Raw genomic sequence first — 23,544 nt, forward strand, 5'->3', positions numbered from 1 at the left:
ACAGCTAACCTTCCACTAAAATAAACACCCACCGACAATAGTTTATCGATTTACATTTAGTTAATGAAATTTTATTTATTTTGAATTTCTATTTTTTGTAATACACAAATATTTTGTTGTTATAATAATTTTATAATAATAATAATTAATAATGATAATAATTATAATAATAGTAATATATATTTAGTTATGTTGATTTATCTAAATAAATTTGGAGAAATCAATTGATTTACATACAGTTTCATTTGGTTACAATTTTGCGTTTAAATTCAATTCACTTAAAATTAGCGATCAATTGTTAGTGTTTTCAATACATTCAGTTGTTTTTGTTTTTATTTTTTTTTTTTTTTTTTAGTTTAGTTTTTGTTGCATATAGTTGCAGTTATGTGTATGTATGTATGTGTTTATATAAATTTTATTTTTTTTTTTTATTTTTAGTTAAATAATAATTGCAACAAAGTGCTTTGATAGTGTTATACAATAGTTTTGTTTTTCTTTATAAGTATAAATGTATGTATGTATGTATGTGTATGTGTAGTATTTATGTAAAAATTAGGCTTAGTTAAATATCAATCCACATGCTTAATTACTCACAGTCATGCAATTTTGTAATTTTTGCAAAATTCTAATTTTCGAATATCAATGCTTAAATCAATTACAACAAATGCGCTCAACTTCTACTTCGTCTATGTTTTTTTTTTTAGTTTTTTTTTGTTTGAAGGAGTGCATTACAAATAATTTTAATATACAATTTATTTTTTTTTTATTATATATAGTATTTGATTTTAGAAAATTAATATTTTTTTAGTTAATTAATTTTGTTTTTATAAAAAAATATTTAAAAAAAAATGTTTTTTATAAAAAAAATTAAATTATAAACAAAAATATTTTTAACAATTACCAAAACACACTAAAGAGCATTAAACTTATATTTATAATACAAAATTAAAAAAAAAAAAATTAAAATAAAAAAATTTAATTTAAAAATTATTTAGCATAAAAACCTCAACGCAAGAAAGTCTACTAAAAGAAAAGAGAGCGATTAAAATATTTTGTAAAAAATATATATAAGAGAGCAGCGAGTCATGGGTTTAATTAAGCATAAATTATCTATACTAAAATGCTGGAGAAATTAGGGTGTGAACAAAAGTTGATTATTTTCGCTTGCTAGTAATTATTTTATAAATATAATTTTTGTTTTTTTTAAGGTTTTTTAAGAATTAAAATTTAGGTTTTAAAACGTTAAAATATAATAATCAGGATTACATTAATATTATTAGTATATAATTCTATGTTCTGTCCTAAAATTTTACAAAATAAGTCAAAAAGGTGGCAACAATAATAGTGCGAGATATTTCGAAGTGTTTAATTTTTTTCGTATTCAAAAAATACAGAGCGTTACAAAAAATCTTAGATTTCAAAAATTACTTAAATTAAAAAAAATCTAAAAATTACTGTATAAAATTTTTAATTTAAAAATTTAAATTAAACATTTTTAAAATTAATTAAAAAAATTCAAATTAAAAATTAAAATTCAAAATTTTTAAAATTAAAAATTAAAATTCAAAACTTTTATTTTAAAAATTAAAAATTTTTTAATTTAAAAAGTTCGAAAATTTTCATTCAGCTTATTAATTGTTGAAAAATTATATCGAAAAGCAACAACTATTAACTTTTTAAAATGTGCAATTTAGTTTATTTTTTACAATAAAAAATTAGAATATTTGAAAATTTATTTTTAGTATTATCCCAACAAAAAATATAAGTGTTGTTTTCGATCTGCTGTCACATTTAATCTATTTTACCTACACAAGCTAACATTCATTGCTAAAGCTTCTAGAAAAGCACTTCGATTGCTACTAACACATTCATTGACTCTATAGCTACATATAAGTATGTATATTTGTGTATAGCTTGGAGTAAAACCGATTCTGAGCTGCATTTAGTGGGGTTTGATAGAGATAACGAAATCATGCTGAGAATAATGTGCTGTAAGGTAGTTTGGAAAAATTTACAAAAATATTACTTTTTTTATCGAAATGTCAAAAATAATTTAAAATAAAAAAAATAATTAAATGAAGTAAAAATATTTAAAATTTTAGGGTTAAAAAAACATTTTTTTATCTAATTTAAATTTTTTTTTCCAAGTCACATACAATATTGAAATTTTGATTCATATAATTTGTTTTTGATTTTTAGATCCACATTTTTTTTTTTTGAAATTTATATTTACTTTAAAATGTCTTATTTGTCTAAAAATTATTTTTATTTGGTCAACATTTTTAGTACGGAGTGAGGATACATTTTTTCCAATATTTAAAATAATACAAAAAAAGATTAATTTAAAAAAATATTATTTTAAAATAAATTAATTAAATAGATTTAAAAATATATAATTTAAAAAATAAATAAATTAAATTAAATAATTGCAAAATAAAATTAAAATAAAAAAAATATTACCAAAAGTAAAGTTACTAAAAGAAACAAATAATAAAATAATTTACCATAAATAATTAACCATAAAAAAATATAATTACCAATATTTTATTATAATTTTTCAAAACTTTTCAACACACTTTCAAAATGACACAAATTTGTAGTCACGATAAACAAATTTGAATAACAAAATTTCGAGAAAAAAATGTTGATCTAAAAATTTAGAATTTCAAAATAAATATTTTTAAATTAAATTAAAAAATTAAATTTAAAATTAAAAATTAAAATTTCAAAATACAGTTGAACTTCTCTAACTCGAATCCTCATAATCCACACAAAAACTTTCGATTTAGAGAGACTTCCGAGTTACGGAAGATAATGTGTAGGAAAATTGACTTCTATTGCCAATTCAAGTGTTCAATTCAAGAAGAACTTCGAGTTATTGAACTTTGAGTTATGGAAGTTCAACTAATAATTAATTATTTGTTAATTTCATTCATATATTTCCAATATCCTGCAATGATTTCGCTATCTCTAATACTCACTGCCTGCTCAGCTCTATTCTCGTATGTTTTAACACACAATGTACTCTACACGCTCACACATTTTAGAGTGCGCTCAATAACTGTTGCCTATTTTAATAATTTTTCGTCAATCTTCATTGCAAGCCATTCATATTTATATACTTGCATGAGTAACCTGCCTAATTTCACCTTTCTCACCTTTTTCACCACTTTTGTTCACAAGCCAACACACCAATGACCACCACTTAGAAAATTTCATACATATCTCTTAGCATTTTAGTAATTTTTTGGTTGCTTATATTAGATTTTTCTTTTGTTAGTAACATTTACAACTTTACGGCATAATTTTGTATGAAAAAGAAAAAAGTTGCATTAAAACTTAGTTACGTTCTTAAACGCTGACGAAAATGCAAACATGTTCGAAAAGCATGCGCATGTGCCAAGCCGCTGTAAACAAATTGTTGACATGTACAGCCGAAAGCGTACATATTAAATTTGGTTAGGCGCTTTCATGTGACCCTTCAATTGCGGCGCCTGCATTTCCATATCCTGTTTTTTGCACCCCCTTTCACTCCCCTCACTCTTTTAGACGGGGCTTACTTGAGCGCCTCCTTGGCGCGTTGCTCCCATTCGGCGCGCCGCTGATGTATACCCTTAAATTCGCTAACCGTTGCCGAGCGTTCGATTGTCTTGGTAAGCGCGCTGGTGTTGCTGCTTGACGAGCTATTCATGCTGCTGCTACTGCCGCTGCTGTTGCACTCAAGTGCTTTAATATTCAAAGATTGACGCTCGTGCGTTTTGCCATTTTGCTGTTGCAGATGATTGTGATTGTTATTATTCAAGTTGTTGCTGTTGCTATTGTTATTATTATTGTTGTTGTTTAGTGTTTCACACGCTGTGGTTGGATAGATTTTACTAACGCTATTATTGCGCTCGATGGGTATGGCGCGGAAACCGGCGACTTTGATGGGCGGCAAGAAGCTGCGTTTATTGGCGTCGCTGCTGATGCCGTTGTTGCTGTTGTTGGCGGTGGTATTGTTGACAACGCCGGTGGTACTGTTATTTGCGGCAGTGTGATTGTTGTTATTGTTGTTATTATTCAAACTTAAACCATTCGCAGGCGACGCGCCGCCAACGGCACTCTTCGTGCGGAAATCCGCCAACGAATTGCGATTATTCACACCATTCGACAATTTGCCGCCCACGTGCGACTGCAACTCCAGTGACGACTCCAATTTCGGCAACTTATCGAGTTTCTCCTCGCTCGCTGACTGATTCTCCTTGTCGCTGTCGACATTCTGCTGCGTCGCAGCGAATTTCTTCGCACTGTTGCCGCTGCCACTACCGCCACCATTGCTAATGTGTATTTTGTCAGCCAGCGCATTGATGTCCTCATCCTTAATTTTCAATGAGCGCCGCGCGAATACCTTCATCAACTCGGGCGTCGCATCATCGCGATTGCCATTGGTGGACGCACACGCTTGCGTGGTGGCGCAGAAAGATTTCTTGCGCATCATGACCACACTTTCGCCACACGCCGCCTTCTCGCTCGTCTCCAATTTCTCCTCCGACTTGGCGAACGATTTGCGATAGACCTCCTCGGTGATTGATTTCTTGCGCTCATTGCGCAACTCTTCAATGCGCTTGTCGGTCTTCAATTTCTCCTCGCTCATGAAGAGGCGCTTACGTTCTTGCAGCGATAATTTTTTGCTGCTCAACGTTGCCGCCGCGTCGGCGGGCGCATCTGGCGATTTCATGCGCAGCAAAGCACTCTCATCCGCCTCAATTGGCGGTGTTGTTGGCGTTGTTGGCGAGAGTGTTACAATCGATTGTTGTTTCTTTATGGGACTTCTAGGTGGCAACGCGCTTACAAGCACATGTATTTTTGTGGGCGATTTATTGTTGTTATTGTTGCTAGTTGGACTCATATCGAATATGGGTTTCTGCTTGTCGGCTTCTGTGGGTGACGCCTTCTCGACAATTTCGACACTCTCGTTACTCAAACGGCGCAAGCTGAGATCCTCCAAATTGGTGTTGCGCTCGTTGTTAGCCTCTTTGGTCACTTGTTGTTGTTGCTGTTGCTTTTCTTGGTGCACTTGCTGTGCTTGTGTTTGTTGTTGTTGTTGCGTTGGCGCTTGCACTTCACGCACATTCTTGGCCAGCACCACATTTGCGCTCTTCGCAATGCGCGCGGGATCCACGCGGTTTAACTGTATGCGCATGAACTCCGGCACGCCATCGTCATTCGGTGTGCTGCTGCCGCTTGTGGAGTCATGTAACTGTAGAAAAATAATTATATTTTAGAATTATTTCAATTTCAAGTTAAAAGTAAATCAAACTCACCTTCACCGCGCCGCCGCGTTCCTCACTACCATTTTGGCTCTGCGCTGGCGGACTGTCCAATAAGCTGGTGCTGCGGCGCGTAGTCTTAACGCATTGCGCTTGCTTGGACGCCTGCGCCTGCACCACCGGTGCCGGCGCCGACTTGCGCTCAACATCTTTGGCATTTGCTGCTAAAATATCCATAGAATTGCGTACATTGGCCACCGCCACATTCGACTTCAGCTTCGACTTCTCGCGCAATGGCACCGCAGCTGTGGTGGGTGTAAGCTTCAGTTCGTCCGTGGAAGTGGATGTATCAATGCTCGCATTCGAATCCCGCAAATGCAAGACTTTCGGACGCAGCGGCTGCTCGGCCTTCAGAACTTCCGCAGCGGTTGGCGGCACCACAGTGATCAGCGAGATGGGCGATGCTTTGGGCAACGCATTAATCTGCTCAACAGATTTGCGGTTGCTATTGGCGGCGCTCACAGTGACCACAACGGGTTTCTCCTCCAAACTGGTGGTGCTTGTCGGTTTGCGCAATACATTGATGAATGGTGATTTCACAAGCAATTCACCGTTGTTATTCGATTCGTCTGTGTTTGGCGTGATCGCGTTCGTTTTAGTTGGTGAACTCTTCACCGAAATATTTTTGATGAAATTATAATTGCTGCTTGTGGCATGCAGATTGCCGTTAGACTCGCTGCGTGTTGTGTTAACGCGTGTCACCTTTTCTTCCTGCGTCTCCACACTCACATCGGCATTATCCTTTACAACAGGTGTGTAGTCATTGTAGGGCACGCGCAAATTCAACGTCAAATCGGGCAGACTGGGCATGTTGTTGTGTACCGCAGTGGGCGTGGCATACGCCTCCTCTTGGTATGTACGAAAACTGCGCGATTTTTCGACAACTTTGCGTTGCTTCTGCTCTTGGCTGCTGCTGAAGACGTGCGTCTCATCGGCGGCGTCCAAAGAGTTGGTCGATTGTGCGTTACTACCGTAGCGCACCACCGAATCGTTGGAACGTGAGATTTTCTGCTGAAAAGCGCTAAGTCCCACTATTTTCGGTTTCTTCTCGTAGTGATGCTCCGACAATTTACTCACACTACTCAAAGAATTCACGCTGGACGCCTGCGAGGCGGTAATTTCGCGTATAATCGATGTGGATTGGAATATCTCTTGCTGTGAGCACTTGGAGAGTATGCTGCTTGTACTGCTGGCATGCGAGTCATGTGCCGTTGTGTTGGTTGCCGTGGTCAACTTGCGTTCCAGCGAACCGATGTCTTGCGGTAGATAGCGTTGACGTGATGCCGCGCCCGATTTCGGTTTTTGTGGCGAGCTCGCTGGAGTGGCTTCCTTTACGCTGCTGCCGCTGTTGTTGTATACTGTCAAATTATGTGTGTTGAGCATGGCATTCAAGCCGGTGCTGCCGACAGACATAATTTCACGTTTAATATCCTTACGTGTCTCTTCGATATTTTGTTCGTAACTCAAAGCGCTACGCGATTTATCCAATTTAGTCAAGCTGGGCTCGGGTGTCGCCTTCACGTCTAAGCATGAGGTGGAGACTTGCACTTTGGATTTAGCATCCGTTTCGCTTGGGTTCACATCCAATTTTTCCACGGCCGCCGGCGCGCAATTCTTAGTGTTGCTGTTGTTGTTGGGATTACTGTTGTTAGCGTTACTGTTGTTGCTGTTGTTAGTGTTACTATTGTTACTGTTAGTGTTATTACTGCGCGTAGCCGAACGCTTCGAATTGCGTTGGATGAGTCGTCGCAGGAAGCCACTATCTGCGTTCTCCATTTGTGAACTTGCAGCATCCTTCTCTCTCTCCTTCTCCTTCAACTTCTCTTTTTCCTTTTCTTTGAGCTTCTCGCGTTCTTTTTCTCTCTTCAACTCCTGCTCACTGGGTGTGGGATCGGTAGACGATTCTTGTGGTGGCTCGAAGAGCGCTGTAGCTTTGGCTGTCAACGTGCGTAAACCAAATAGATTGGTGGCAGCCGAAATGGATCCACTGCTGCTGCTGCTGCTAGAGGTGGTGACTGTTGTTGTGTTCGTGGTGTGTTTGCCACTTTCGGTAGTTTTCTCATGTTTTTCGATTTTCGTGCGTTTCACGTTTAGCATTTGCTCATTGCTGGTATTTGAAGATTTCGTTTTCGATTTCGAAGGTGATGCCACCTTTTTCGACTCTACAGCATGTTGTTCTAATACTTTTGTATTTACGCTGGGCGGTAGAGAGCGTGTTTTGGCTTTGATGTCGTGTTCTGCGAGAAAATTTCGAAAGACATTAGTTTCTGAATTGGAAGAAATATCCAATAAAGCTTACCCTTTATGTCCAGTAGTGGATTGTTAGCCAATCTCAGTGTATCCTCATTGGCTTCTGGTATTGAGGTCTGCAGAAAAGAATGGAGACAGTTTTAAAGAAGTGTTTAACAAGTAGGAGAGAGTTAAGCGCGGACTGTAACGAGCTTAAGATACTCTCACATCTCGAAGACACTGTTCTTATGTTCTAATTATCCCTAAAACCACTCACCTCCAGCGTACGTCGATGCAGACGACTCGGTCCCTTCTTCTTAGCCGGACGCAAAGCCATTTTATGCTTGGCAGCCGAATGTGAGAGCCTTTGACACTTTGCACCCAACAAATCCGGTTCATCTCGAGTCGTATCGCTTGCCAAACTGCCGCTCGACGAGTGACGATAAATCTCCGAAGACACCGAAGTGGTTGACACCGTCGAAGAACGTGTCACGCTGCGTCCACTCAACGTGGACGATGTGGCGGTCATCGAACGTTCCTGCACATATTCTTTGGTGCTAATTGTAGAATTATTTGCGGTGGAAGCGGTGAAGAGCTCATCGCCATCACCGCTATTCATGCTCAGCAAACTCAACGAGGACACTTCACTGTGATTGCCGCCCGTGGTGGCGCTGGAAGATGTAACTGTAGTTGTTGTGTGCTTGCTGCTGGCATGGTGCGTGCGTTGTGTGGTGCGTTCAACGCGCCGTTGTGGTGAAGCTGGACTGCGTGGCAGTCCCAGATCCTCTTCGGAAGCATCCTGACGATGGCGATTGCGTTTGCGCAGCACATCGGAGAGCTCAGCCTGGAAAGAGTGAAGGTGGAAGAGGAATGTGATTAATTAGTTGTCAAATTATTAGATACTTTTTTAAATGACTGCGGTGAGTTTATGTTGATTTTTTGGTGAGTTTTGTTTTACCCATGTCTTCCAGCGAAAGACGAGACGTGCTCGCAAACAACTGCGTCCTGCGCGATTTTCACCATTACTCAATGGTTTGATTTTCATTTTAAAAGGATTTTGTTTAAAGTCAATCATTTTCATTTTTTATTCGTAACTTTTATACTTTTATTTGGTTAGTTTAAATGTATTTTTTACTTTTTGACTAACTTGGCGTGGTCTTAGTAAAGCTCAAGACTGTCTTAAGTGCCCATTTGTTTGTTTACTAAAATTATTGTTTAAAGCATTGAAGTTGAGATTACAAATTTTGAGGTTAAGTTATTAATTTAGGTTAGGTTTGATGGTTCAGGTCTAGATTAACTATGCATACGACAAATAAATTGAATAAAAAATTTTATAAAAAATTGGAAATAATATTCATTGGGTTCTCAAGTCACAAAATTAATTGTAGATTAAACATTTACCAAAAAACATTACTGAAAACGAATTTTTTGTAATTTTTTTAAATATATTTTTTTAATAAAAAAAAATAATTTATTTAAATTTTTTTATTTACAATTTTTTAAACTATTTTTTCCTCTTTTTCAATTCTTCTTAATATCTTAGTGATAATATCATCTTAAAATATCTTAAGGCCTCCCCATTAAAGTATTACATAGTACGAATACTTCTTCGTCACAGTGTAGATTCTAATGTAAACAACCAAGTCATTTGGTCTGTGGAAATAGATTTGTACACAGCAAAACGCAGCCAAAAACATTTGTACAATCAGCAGATAAGAAAAAAAAAATAAGCAAACAAAATCAAAAAAAATTGGAAGCAAACCAAAAGCACAGTGACCGAGTGCTGAGTGTCGAGAAAGCGAAAAGGATAAATATTTTTAATTTATTGTATGTACACAAATGTCTGTATATATGTTGGTATGTATGTTTGTATGTGTACTAAGCACAATTGAAATCCAATGCAATGCACAGAATTTTTCACAGCGCAGTTTATTGAACCCGGAACACATGTTTGCAGCAGCGTCGTGAGTTGCACTTTCGAATAGATTTCTTCATAGACGATTTAGACGATCGAAGATGACATACAAATTTATGTATGTATATGTGCATGTGAAGTGATAAGATATTATTTATAGATGCATAAAACCACATAAGAACAATAATTTTGAATTATGGGTCTGCATTATAAGATATTTAGAGACTACATTTTCTTGAATTCGCTTGCATTTTTATCAAAACAAAAATATTTAAAAAATTGTAATGACATAATATAATTCTGTCTTATTTTTCTATAATAATATCCATAATGACCCATAATAGAGTAAATTTTCAGATGTTCTCAATATTAGTCACAATATCTCCTATTTATTTACTGGAAAAAAAAATATATTACTAAAAAAATATATATTTTTTATTAAGAAAATGTTTCTAAAAAATTAATACATATTTTCACAAAAAAAAAATTGAAAATACAAAATTCATAACAAAAAAAAATTAAAAAAATTGTATAACAATGTATAACAATTTTTTTTTTATAAAAAATTTATAATAATAATAATTAATTGAAAAATCATAAACATATTTTTTTTTCAAATAATTAAAAAAAATTATTAAATAATTTAAAAAAATTTTTACATTTTTTTTAAATAATTAAAAAAAATTTTCTATAAAAAAATTTTCAAATTTTATAATTTAAAAATATGTTTATATCTATTTTTTACAAAAAATTTTCACAAAAAAATTTATAATAAAAATGCATTAAAAACATAAAAATATTTTCTTAAAATAATTTAAGAAAATTTTTTAAGTTCTCAAAGAATAATAAAAGGATTCACAAAAAAAACATTTTTAAATACAAAATTCATACAAAAATAAAAAAAAATAATAATTTAGAAAAATTTTTATACAATTTTTTTTATAAAAAAATAATTATAAAAAAAATAATTAAAAAATCATAAAAATATTTTTTTTAAATAATTAAAAAAATATTTCTACAAATTTTTCTATAAAAAATTTTCACAAAAAATTTAAAAATAAAAAATGCATAACAAAATCATAAAAATATTTTTTTTTTTTATTAAAAAATCTTTACCAAAAATTTTCACAAAAAAACATACTATTTTTTTTAAATAATTTTAAAAAATTTTTATACACATTTTTTTATTTATTTTTTCAAAACATTTTTAATATAAAAAAAAATTCTATAAAAATATTTTTATTTAAAAAAATGTTTTATATGAATTTCCTTTACTAAATTGTTCACCAAAAAATTAATACAGAAATAAAATACATTATAATAATTGTCCAAAAAAATAATTATTAGGATTTTTTTGCATTCAAAACTCAAAAAACAATTAAAAAAAAAATAAAATACAAACAAAAAATATTAAAAATTGTAATTATTTCAAAGAAATTATTTAACATTTTTTGCTCAAAAAATGTTTTTTAAAAAGAAAATTGGGTTTAAATAAAAAAGTTTTTCAAATCACTTACTACTACAAAAATGTTCGATATTTTTCAACAAATTATTATAAAAATATGTAAAAAATATATTACAAAAATATCTAAACATACTTAACAAAATTTATAATGACATTTTTTTCGAAGAATGTAAATAAAATAAAAATTTTAACTTTTAAGCGTTTTCAATCAAAAAATTCATTTCTTATGCAAACTTTTTGTATATAATTTAGTAAATGGAATTCCAATTCATAAAAAATGTTATCCGCTAAAATTTATAAAAATAAATTATAAAAAATGTTCCTAAAATTATTTTAAAAATATTTAACAAATTCGTTTGAAATTTCGTATACTTTTCAATGTTTTTATTGTAGAAAAAAAGTATTTGCAAATATGAAAGATTATTGGAAAAGCTAAATTTAAATAATTTTTCACAATTTAACATATTACAATTTTTTAATAAAGAATTTTTTTTTTTTGTAAAAATAAAAGTCAGCAAAAGCACTTAAAAACTTTCTAAAACTAATAGAAAGTATTTATAATCTTCTTGATTTTTTTTTAATATTTTTTTATACACAAAAAATAAAGAATTTCAACAAAATCGCTCAACAACTCTCTTTCACCCCCGCTTACCGCCAGTGATTGCTTTAGGTGCGTATTCTGCACAATTAGAGTACCTCCATTGCCGGCAACCATTATGCCTGCCGCTGTTGCGCGGCGACAAAACTCAATGCGAATATATGCTTTTGTCACACTCCAAAGCCTTAAAAGGCTTTAATAAATACCAAAATGCCAATAGCAAATTGATTTTCGATGTTACCAAATTTTTTTCGTTTTTTTTTTTTTGCTTGGTAGTTGTTATTGTTGTTATTACTTTCAGCTATTGCTTAAACACACGATCGCGATTATAAGTTAAGCGAATATTTGCACGCCGTGCACAAACTGTTATAGTTGTTGTGTAGCTAGCGTGTAGCACTACTGTGGCTATCCAATATGTTCACTAAGGCACGTGCAATATGCAACTGAAGGCAGCGCGTGAAGAGGTATAATAGAAAACCTACAATGTATAGAAATAAATGCCCATTCCTTCCTTGCTGGCTATTAGTACACACACACGCCAGGCATGCACGTATGGATGAGTGTGAGTGCGAGCGTGTACCTTTGTGTGTGTTTGTAGGTGTATGGCACAAGGAAGTGAATAGCAATCAATGCCTGCCGGCGGCAAGACAACCAAAGTAGCAGCGGCAGCAATAACAAAAACAACAATGGTAATTACAACAAAAAGCATTATCGATGGCAACAACAAACTAAATATGACAACAAAAACAATATAATATACAACAACAAAAATAAATTTAACAACAACAACAAATGGAATATACAACAACGATATAATACACAACAACAACACCTAACTCGAAACAGTCCATCTGTTCAACATCAACATTGAGTTTAAGGGAGAACGAACGTGGGCAGGCAGGCGACAGGCCGTTAGAGGAACGCACTCACACAAATGCAGATACATATACATATACAAACACACATATACATATACAAGATGCATTAGGATAATCAGACGCATAGTGTTTATCCAAAGTGGAAGAAGAAGAAAGAATAAGAAAAATAAACAAGAACAAAAATCAAACAAAACGCTGACGTTGCAACATCATTATTCTCAACAACACACACACACACACATACACACTAATGCAAACGCTTGCAGCACTTGAAGAAACGCCGCTGCTGACACTGTCAATGTCAGTCAACATCGAAGTTGACGCCAACGCCGACGTCGAGACGCAGACGCACGAATGTCATCTTCACTAGCACCAGCACCGTCGCTGTCAGCTGCAGCTGCCATACGCTTGTTAACGCTAAAAACCCATCAGCGCGCTGTGGCATTGATTTGCCTACACGCCTGAATACACACACAGGCAGGCATAAGCACACACACACACACACACACACACACACACACACACACACACACACACACACACACACACACACACACACACACACACACACACACACACACACACACACACACACACACACACACACACACACACACACACACACACACACACACACACACACACAAAAATACAACTGCACGCATAAACTGCTGCCTTGATTATCGAAGGTGAGCCACTGTTAGTGTCAGCCAACATTCAATGCCTCAACACTTGCAACAACCAAACTCAATCAAACTGCAGTTAAGCCAGCCGTCTGCGTCCCCCGACTGCGACTGCCACACATGTTGCGTCTGTGATATTTCGTTTGCCACAGCACTCTTTCCAATGTACATACATATCTACTATGGTAATTCCACACTTACGCACACATCTGTACATACTTGCTTCAGTTTGCTGTCTTTCTTTACTTGTGGCAAACATTTTCTTCCGATTTTATGCGGATACAGGTCTTCGGCTGTCGACTTGTGGCAGCGTCAACGTGCTGCTTGCCACATCAATATTCTATTTTTCGTTGAAGTGTCGCACTCAGTTTAGTGTAGGCAACAAGCATGGCATTGAAAGCGCGGTGATTTTTGTTGTTGTATAGAGAGGATCTGTAGGAAATGGAAGGTGCAAAAATAATAATTTTTAAGGGTCTCATTTAATGTGAATTCCAATTCTCGTATGCCAAAGACAATTTGTGATTAGAAGGGCATCTAATTTAGTCATTCTGAAATCTATTCGTCTTTCGTTGTTACAAAAAACCACTTACAATCTAGAATTCTGTAGATATTTATCTATTTGTAAAGACCGCAGGGGATTTTAATTCATTGAATAATAAAATTGCCCCCTAAAACAACACCTAACCTCCATTAACCTGTCGATACATTCTCTGGTATTCCTCATCACAGATGATTAAACATACTAAAATTTACCTCCAAGATTTTCTTTATTAAATGCTAGATCCATTTAACTAGAAGTTTTCACCTTTCGGACCTGAATATTAAATAAGAGAGGACATATTTTCAATCTCTTATACATTTCAACGTAATCCTCCCAGTTGATACGTGGTCGGGTGTTTCAGTTAATTCAAAATGCCAAGGGGATCTTGATACTTCATCTCTTTGTCGCCTACTACCAGATCCCATCCGACGGTTCCTTTATTCTTCCGATACTATATTAATGTTTCACAACGTTTGTTTGAGAGATATTTTTGTTGGCCAAAGTATTGTTAAGTTCCCATTTCTGCTGAGCAGTCTTCTACGGTTGATATTTCATCTATCTATAATATATTCTTCGGATACTATATGTATGTAGATTTCATGTCGTTTGGCGTAGAGATCTTTTTGTGTCGAAGTATTGTCCCCATTTCTGCTGACTAGTCTACTAAGGTTTATCGTAAACCTAGGTTAACTAACGAAATATGTAGAAAATTGCTTTCTCTAAGAAAAATGGATCAATCTGGAGTTATTAGTTGTATTTAAATACTATATTCATATGAAGGACATACTACCTATGGTTCTTATGATTAGGATAATGAAAGATATGTTAGCATTAAACCTAGGTGATATATATGATGTGGATCCAACGGACAATATTGAAGCTGATTAAAGAAGCCCAAATGAAATGACTGACAGTAGAATTGTAGATTTTTTTACCACAAAACAACTGACAATGTGGAATTTAAAAAAAATCTACAATTGGCACTCATTTAGAATAAAATTCTAATTCTACCAATTCACGTCTACCAAACTTAGTACCCACTTGACAATTTCCTAGAGACCATCTTCGAATTCTACCACACCAAATAAATAGTGGGTAATCCCTGTAAATACCCTGACATATTTAGAGTACGAGTATATGCCATAAGTGTATTCGTCGATTGGCTTTGGCACATTTGTCACGTGTTAGTCGACACATGCAATTAGTCGCTTTGACAATTATTGGTTTTGTCACATTTTTCCCACCATACAGCATTTTCTTTCTTTTTGCAGCGTGCTTAACATATTAAGGTATTCTATACATAAGGTACGAACTTGAATTAGACGCCAGGTTAAAGGTTAAAGACCTCAACTATTAATTACAGACACATTAAAAATACATATAAACGGCGACCTTTTGCATTGAATACCAGGCTCTCAATAGAGTGGGTGAAGTTCAATGCGCTCAAAAAATTGCAATCATACAATAGTAAGGATGCTTAGCGTAAATCCCGCGGTAAGTCACGTTTTTGTTAAGGGTGGTGATTAATGCTTTCGACAGCCGTTTTTAGGTGCGTGAAAGGAATGTTATTCTTTCATTCTTATTATGTTATTCTGGGGTACTATTAATTTTTTTTTTCGGCAAATGAGCTTTCATATAAAACTTAGTATTTCAAAAGTACACCAAAAGCTTTAAAGTTAATAGGCAGAGTACGACTCAGCTTACAAGCGATGGATGAAAAAAAAGAAGTGAAAGCTTTCCCTTACATGTAAAAACTCATAAGCTTGCTATGAAAGTTGCCATAACAAAAGCTTTCATGATTAATTTTCTTCCGAGGTTATTTTTCTTAACTTTTTTCGACACAAGAGCTGTTTCACTCCTTGTGAAAGCTCATAATCTTTCGATGAAAGTTGCCGTAGCAAAAGCTTTCGTGATAAATTCACTTCGAAGGACATTTTTACTTTTTTTAGGAAAGTTATTCACCTCTTTCTAAAAAGCTTATAAACTTATACCTGAGACAGACATGTAGTATGCTTCAGAAACCATATGTATATCACCGGTTTTCCGAATTTTGTTTGAAAGCAAATGGTGTTCCGTACTAAAATAGAGTTCTAGAAACCATTGAAATTATATGGTGTTGTGAAATGTACTACAATGGATTGCATTGAACACACCGAAAGCATTAAGCTCTTCTGCCACAATCATATGTTTTCTGACATTTTGACATACATACAAATAAATTAAATTCAAAATTAATTGAGATCAAAAAACAAAATTTGAAAAGAATGATGTGAAAAATATGTAATATGTATGTAATAATATGTAATAATTATATTGGACAATAATTTTTTAAAATTGCTTGAAGTTATAACTAAGTCAGGATCAATTTTCCTGCCTGTTATTCATAATTACATTTTGCTTGAATTTATTTGTATCAGCTGACGAATGTAAACATAGTACAATATACTACATGTGTGTCACTATGCTGGTTCATGGTTTCTAGAGCTTTTATTGTAGTACATATAATAGTATGGAAACCATATGTCTGTCTTAGGTATTACAATTTAAGTTGTCGTATCAAAAGCTTTCATTACAAACTTTCTTCGACGTATATTTTTATTTTCTTCCCCACAACAACATTTCATAGCCTATTTCACCAATTAAAGCAATTGCAAATTACGTATAAAATAATTTTTAATTTTATTTAAATCTGAGCTTTTTACTTTTCATATTCAAATTATGTGTACATAATTTTGTATGTTTCTTTTCAATTTTTTTTATATTGGACAAAAACCAGTCCATTCCAAGCATTTACATTCGACTGGATGCAATGGTTTAGGCAATGGTCTGTCACATTCCGAAAAACTCGGATATGGCGTACAGATTTTTAGGCAATCCTTCGGCGGTGGATAGTATTTGCATTTAAATTCGCATTTCTTAGTGCGACAACCGGGCCAAACGAGTTTCACACATTTCGGCGATACGTTCGGACATTGCCTAGCTATTTCGCACGAATCGTGGCCAGTGCCACGTTTCGGTTTGCGCCGTTTCGGCATTGGAATATCGTATTGTTCGTAGCAACAAATCGGTCGCTTCTTTATACGTAAACTACCAAATTCACACCAAGTTTGCTGATATTTACGATTCTTCTCCGACGGTGCATAATAGAGATCATCAAAACGTGGATACATATCGATACATGGATTATCACAGCATTCGGGATCGATTGTTTGTATGTCGGCTTTCATTTGGCACGGTTTCAATTTGCGTTTCTTCTTTAGCACTTCCTCACTGCAAACGGGTACTTTCCAGGGTATACATTTACGTCCTAGCCGGGGTTTGGTTGGCTTCTTCTTGTGTTTCGGTAATATACAACCGCCTACCGAACTCGAAAATCGCACGGGCTGTATAAAGGATGTCGGCGCAATTGGGCCGATTTTCGTGAAACCTAGCACACACCTTTGAAGCAAGTTTTGCAATGCCATTTTTTTTTTTTTTCAATAATAATAAACAATTTTTTTCAACAACAATTATTTTAATAAACAAATTTTAAATTTAGATAAAAGCCAAAAGTTTTAGATAGAAGAAACGATTAATTGATTTGCATTTTAGAGAGTTGTGTAGTTTTCAAATGTATTTTGTAATATTTTCCATGACGCCAGTTGCTGAGTTTAATTCGATTCATATAAATTTTTTGGTTTCAAAATTTGTATAGTGATAAAGCAGACAAGTGTGGGGTAGAAAAACAGGCGGAAGACTCAATTAAACGGGAAATTTCTGCATATCAACGTTGGTGTTGAGTTGTTTAGTCGAAGAGACCGAAACCCACACCGTCGTCTTCTTCCGACTCCGACTCCTCCTTTTCGGCTTTTTCGTTCTTCTCGGCATTCAACATTTACTCAGATCAGGAGAATGTTAGCTGAATAAAGCGCTGAATCTAAAGTGGATTGCAAAGACTGACTTATTCAGCTTCGGAGAATTTAAGCTAAATAAAGCAATGAAAACCAAAAGTTCTGAAAAGTTTAATAATATGCTAGTTGAATCTCAAAAGACCTGCGAAGTCTTTATTAAGCTCACTATTTGCTGAAAATAAAGCAAAGAAAAGCAAAAGTTCTGCAATGCATATATTCAGCTCAAGGAATAAAGCGCTGAATTTCAAAAGGGATGCAAAGACTTCATTCAGCTCAAGAAAATACAAACTGAATGAAACACTAAAAGCCAAAACGCTTACAGAGTCCCTATTCAGCTGAGAATAATGAGCTGAATAAAGCGCTGAGAAGTCAAGAGGATTGTAATTTGAAGTTCCCGCTTTAAAGATACTAGTTATTTTATTAATTTATTTATAAAACTTGCAAAATTCAATCTAATTTTTCGGCGCACAGCTAATCTAAACCAAAATTAAAACAGACATACATTTAACACTGCTTAATACAATTATTTATATTAAGAACATTTTGAAGCAAGTTTATATGCATATGTGTAGGTAAATATGGCAACCCATGTAAGCTACATGCTAGCCATTAAAAATAGTGAAACTTGCATAATCACAACATAAACCGATCTCAAGTGTCAGTTACAATTGCACACTGTAAGCAAATGAGAGCTGAAATGAAGTCGGCCGGTTGCAGCAACCCGGTTACACTTGCCAGTATTTATTGCACAAATGACTAGGAAATATGGGTTTATTGAGTGAATGCTTTGCTTTTAATTGTATGAAGACTTTGAAAAGAAAAAAATAATAATGATGTTGCAAGTGATTGCTGACTTAAATTGACTAAGAAGTTTTGGTAGAATAATGTATATTTATATAGAATACTCTTAATTAGGACTTTACTTACTAAAACATGTCAGAATACTAAAATTGTACTAGAAACCTTTAATATTCGCTCAAACAGCTCTATGAAACAATTTTTCGAAAAATGTTTTACACTAGCGTCATCTCACGGTAATAATCTTTTTCGACTTTGCTCTCTTATTAATGACTTTTCGAGTGGAAGTGGTATAATAGTCTACAACTTTGCTTCCACCGTTTTCCAACAAATATATCTACGGCCAAGCACGGGTCGATTAAATCGAATTTTATATATCGATCTTGGACATTTGTGTCAACTTTAACCCGACAAAATATTTGTAGTGATCAGTTTGCATCCCAAACTTATTCTCAACCGAAAATGTCAACTTTTGACCCGAATTCTCGACGTTTGCGGGAATGTCTCTAGGGTCAAGCACTGGTCGATTAAATCGTTTTATATCGATCTTGGACATTTCTGTCAACATTAACATAACAAAATAATTGTAGAGATCTGTTTGCATTCCAAACTTATTCCCAACTGAAAATGTCACTTTTTGAGCCGAATTCTCAACATTTGCGGGAAATTTTGCTTTTCTTTTTTAATTCCAAGAAAAGTGCGGCTAAGGCTCATCGACATTTGTAACCGCTTTTATAGAAAAAAAAACTTAAATTTACAAAAAAACGGCGGAAGCAAAGTTGTAGACCAATATCTTGCGATTTTATTCACACTTATTTATGCCAGTCTGTTACCTGTTGTTTGGTCGATTCATCATCTACGAAAGAAGTTGCTTTATCGTTTCTAACAGCATACAAAAGTTTCACAAAATCACCAAATTTGATAGTAATAACTAGCTTGAAGTGAAAAAACCAAAAACCCTGAACGGATCGGACCAAAAAAATTGGTTTAATGTAGTAAAGATCTATACTTGATTCTATCTTATACTTGAAGGGTCTCAAATTCACAATGAATATATTACTGCGCTCTGTATATTGTCGACCGAACAACCAAGAAGAGAAAAAAAATATTTTCTGCAGATTTTTTAAAGGTTAAATTTTAAGATATTTAAGAGAATATCTTAGCCTCAGCTTCTCTCTTCCTCGCCACAACACGCTCCCTCAAAATTCACATAACCTACGGCTATTTGCAACATTTTCGCAATAAACCAAACTGTAATACAGCATTAACGGTATGCTCATTATACTTTTTTGCAAGGTACATTATACTCGTACCTTTAATTAACGTATTTACTACTTACATTGGACTTCGCATACCGTGGCTTGCGCCAAATAGGTCGTGGCGCTATAACACCAGCAGTGTAACAAACGGTTACAACAACATAAACCACTAAGATAACCTGTTAGTCAATGGGCCAATATGTGGTGCAACAAACGCCCGCCAACCGAAGCGTTGATATACGAGTACACATGTAACAAAAAATATATATATATCTACATGTAATTGTATACCGCTTAAGTTTGAAGCGTTCAATAGTATTTATTTGCACGTAAGTGCAGTGCCATAACTTGCAACAAGCTGTTGCGGCTGCTGCTGCTGCGCAAAGTGACTGGTCAGTTAGCGCGTGCGCGGCGGTTTAACAGTTTCTTTGCACATTTTTTTCTTTACTTAGTTTAGTTGAGTTGCTTTGCTTTTGTTTTTGTTTCTTTTATTTTGTTGTTTTTTGCTTTCTTTTGCATTACATTTCCAGCTTTAATTGCTCCACTTTGCCGGCGGCGCCACGCAATGGAAATGAGTATATTAAGTTATGGTTATAAGTATGTATTTATGTAAGTCAGTTTAAGCGACTTTAGGTTGAATCTTTTTTAAATGTTTTGCAGTGAAATAAATTTTTAAACTTGGAGCGAAAAAGTAGCTGACGTTAAATAATATTAATACAGTACCGAATATGGTATAATATATATTTCTGTCTAATCAGCTTAAGATTTATATTTCTATACTGCTTGAATATTAATTTTCTTTATAATTTGGAAACAGATGGCAGCCCTATAATTCTAAATTAATATTATCATTTTTTGGCAATCACGACGATAGAAAATATTTAACGTTTTCCTTTTTATTGAAAATTTTCAAATTTTTCTCTAAAAATGTGGTAACCCTAATCGATACGTTATATATTTTTACTGTTAAGGTAGATACAAGAGTTTGAGCAGTTAGAAGGTCGGATATTACCAAAGAGGCATAAAATATTTCTTAGAAACAGGTGACAACACTATATTTTTCAATCAAAAAACGATTTTTTCGAAAACAAGATTTAAGAAACAAAATGAATATAGTATACGAAGATATACGAAGACGTATACTAAATCTTTGGGAAATCTAACAAACGGATAATAAAATAAAATCTCGATTATTTCTTCTGATTATGAGAGACTATATTTCAAAAAGTAAGGATAGGCTAAGTTCGGGTGCAACCTAACATTTTATACTCTCACAAATTATTGATATATTTTTATTAAAATAACACAAAATTTGCCCCAATTTGAAAATCCTATAATGAGGTATATGAGAACTAGGAGAAGTCATGACCCGATTTTAACCATCTCTGGTACAGAGACACACTATTAAAAGAATATATATTTCCTCTAAATTAAATTCAGATACCTCAGAGATTTACCGAAATTTTGGGTGAAAAATAACCATCGGGCATCAGGGTGTCGACGTTTTTCGTTAGTGAGTTAACCCACTTTTAGTAATTTTCAACCTAACTTTTGTATGGGAGCTGGACGTAGTTATTATCCGATTTCAACTATTTTCATGGTGTGTGGTGGGATACGTAAGAGAATCGACTGTAGAAATTTTGTTTTATATAACTTCACTGGTTTGCAACATATATACAAATAATCGATTTGGGATTTCCTGATGCGATTCTTTGTGCCAATTTTTTTTATAAACTTATTTTATTTATGGCTTAGTTATCACACTTTATGTGTTTTCGGTTTTCGTCATTTTGTGGGCGTGGCAGTGGTCCGATTTTGCCCATTTTCAAAAGCAAGTTCCAAGTTTCATTAAGATATCTCAATTTTTACTCAAGTTATCCATCCGTTGCACGGACGGACGGACAGACGGACGGATTTTGACTCGTCTCGTCCCCCTGATCATTTTGATATATATAACTCTATATCTAACTCGTTCAGTTTTATGACTTACAAACAACCGTTATGTGAACAAAACTATAATACTCTATTAGCAACTTTTGTTGCGGGAGTATAAAAACAACTTGATAAAGCTGCTAGAAAACACTTCGCCTTTTAGTTGGAACTCTTTAAACTTAAAAAAAATTGTAAGGTGTCTCTTTGTGTTAACCGGCCATATTGTGAGAAGCTTTTCATATTACAACTACACGTGAAGACTACACTTCTAGAACTGATCTTTAATTATACAGCTTTAACATAAGTATTTCTTTCCGAAGCTATCCTGGGTCAAGATGCTTGTCAAGATAAAATAAATGTGGGAAGTGAGCTTGAGATATTGCGGAAATAGTATTAGATAAAAAATATAGAGAATCTGCAGCGTCGAGCAATTGGCAAAGCGATCAAAAGCAGCTTATTTCTATATACTGAATATTTCTTCTTTCAATTAGATCGGATTCAAGAGTACAGTAAGGGCCATGCATGTTGTCTGGGGATGGGATCTCTCGCGTACCAAATATGGATCAGTAAGAGATTCGCGGATTTTTCGAAAACAAATTATGAGAGTTTGGTATATATCAAGTATAATTTCTTGTATTACGGAGAAATTATTTAGAAGTATTGTCTGAAAAGGTTATGTATTAGCTGAAACGTTTATAGCTCTCAATATTTTGGTTTACTCAAATGATAATATATTTTTCCTACATGGCATGCTACCGGCCACATGCCACAAATAGCGGATTGGTTGGGATTTTAATGGTGCATTATTGGTGCCTCACACTTAACGATTGTTACGCTCCAATAACCGCGTCGTAAAAAGCAACAACTAAAAGCAGATGCAAAAATTAAATAATAAAAAATATGAGTGTATGTTTAAAGCATTATCGACTGCATGTATAAATATTTTTTTATCTAATTAAGCAATAATGAAAGGCCGACAAAAGCCGACTTCCTGTTTGCACACCTTGTTTTGTTAAAAACACCGGATTTAATTTTTTTCATAAACAATAAATTTCTACAATATTTTAAATAAAGCTAAAAATGAAATATTTGAGAAAAAATAAAATATTGAAAAAAAAATCTTACAGTGGCTGCAAAAACTTTGTTGCATGCACTGAAAGCATCTAATCACTTAATCGCACACACACACACTACACTCACACCAGGTAATTTCACAAAATTTTTATGTTTGAAAAACTTTATTAACCCTCATTAAAGTGCGCCATAAAGGATAGCACAGAAGTGATAGAAAATGGGAGAAGAAGAAGAGCGCTGTGAAACCTGTTGCTAGCCACTTTTCAATGCGGCAAACAGCTGTGCCTCCGCGCTTCAACTTGCTTACAATGACGCAGGAGTTTCGTATTTTTTGTTGTTATTCGTTGTCTCACCGCCACATATCGGCTGAATTAGGTCAACTCTATTGCAGTGACGTTTTGCAGCGTCGCAAATAAGCTTTCCCACACACAAAAAATACAAAAAAGCAATTGACAGCTGCTCACACTCATAGTTGTATATACATGTATGTATGGCAGTAAGTTGAGGTTATGGAGACATAAACAACGACAATATCCTGTTTATGGCAATTTATTAGCAGACAAGCTCCGATGGCGGGTGGGAGTATGAGGAGCGTAGGAATAACGGCGAATGAGTTGTGATAACGACGGGCTGCATGTACAAATGTAAATTTGTGTGAGTGCGTTCAGGAAAAGTAGTATTAATGGAAGAGTAAAAAAAAAACTGTTGGAGAAAATATTTATTTCAAACTGGCTTAAATAATATTTTATTTTAAATATATAATAATTATCCAAAAGAAAATATGTCTACCATTTATTATTTTACTAAACAAATTGAATATTTTCTCAAAACGACTTTTAACAAAAAAATGAAATAAGAAGAGAACATTAGTAAATAATACAAATTAAAAAAAAAAAACATTTTAACCACAAAAAATTAAAAAAAAAAAACAATATAAAAACCATAAATCATAAAATAATTAACAAAATAAATT

At 34.0% G+C, this 23,544-nt stretch overlaps 2 protein-coding genes across 7 annotated transcripts in view; both read right to left on the bottom strand.

The window, feature by feature from the left end:
* Positions 1-255: 255 nt before the first annotated feature.
* Positions 256-23,544, bottom strand: part of LOC105219588 (probable serine/threonine-protein kinase DDB_G0267686) — a 155,389-nt gene continuing 132,100 nt past the window's right edge. For 5 of the 6 annotated variants that reach the window (XM_054234181.1, XM_054234184.1, XM_054234182.1 and 2 more), the window contains 4 exons: positions 7,816-8,382; positions 7,609-7,675; positions 5,304-7,546; positions 256-5,239 (listed from right to left, as the gene is read on the bottom strand). In XM_054234181.1, coding sequence (XP_054090156.1) covers positions 3,557-5,239; positions 5,304-7,546; positions 7,609-7,675; positions 7,816-8,382 — 4,560 coding nt within the window. In that variant the 3' untranslated portion in view covers positions 256-3,556. Of the gene's footprint in view, positions 5,240-5,303; positions 7,547-7,608; positions 7,676-7,815; positions 8,383-11,570; positions 11,730-23,544 lie in introns of those variants that run through there. The other variant, XM_054234185.1, reaches the window with a different exon arrangement.
* LOC105219587 (uncharacterized) lies at positions 16,274-17,245 on the bottom strand. Its single transcript, XM_011195834.3, has one exon. It carries the CDS (start codon positions 17,080-17,082, stop codon positions 16,375-16,377), a length of 708 nt encoding a protein of 235 aa, XP_011194136.1. The 5' UTR covers positions 17,083-17,245; the 3' UTR covers positions 16,274-16,374.

Source organism: Zeugodacus cucurbitae, chromosome 6, assembly GCF_028554725.1.
Source record: "Zeugodacus cucurbitae isolate PBARC_wt_2022May chromosome 6, idZeuCucr1.2, whole genome shotgun sequence".
In the NCBI taxonomy this organism is placed as follows: domain Eukaryota; kingdom Metazoa; phylum Arthropoda; class Insecta; order Diptera; family Tephritidae; genus Zeugodacus; species Zeugodacus cucurbitae.

What these genes read in the sequence shown, in the direction of transcription:
- LOC105219587 (XM_011195834.3), bottom strand. Translation starts at nt 17,082, where the DNA reads ATGGCATTGCAAAACTTGCTTCAAAGGTGTGTGCTAGGTTTCACGAAA.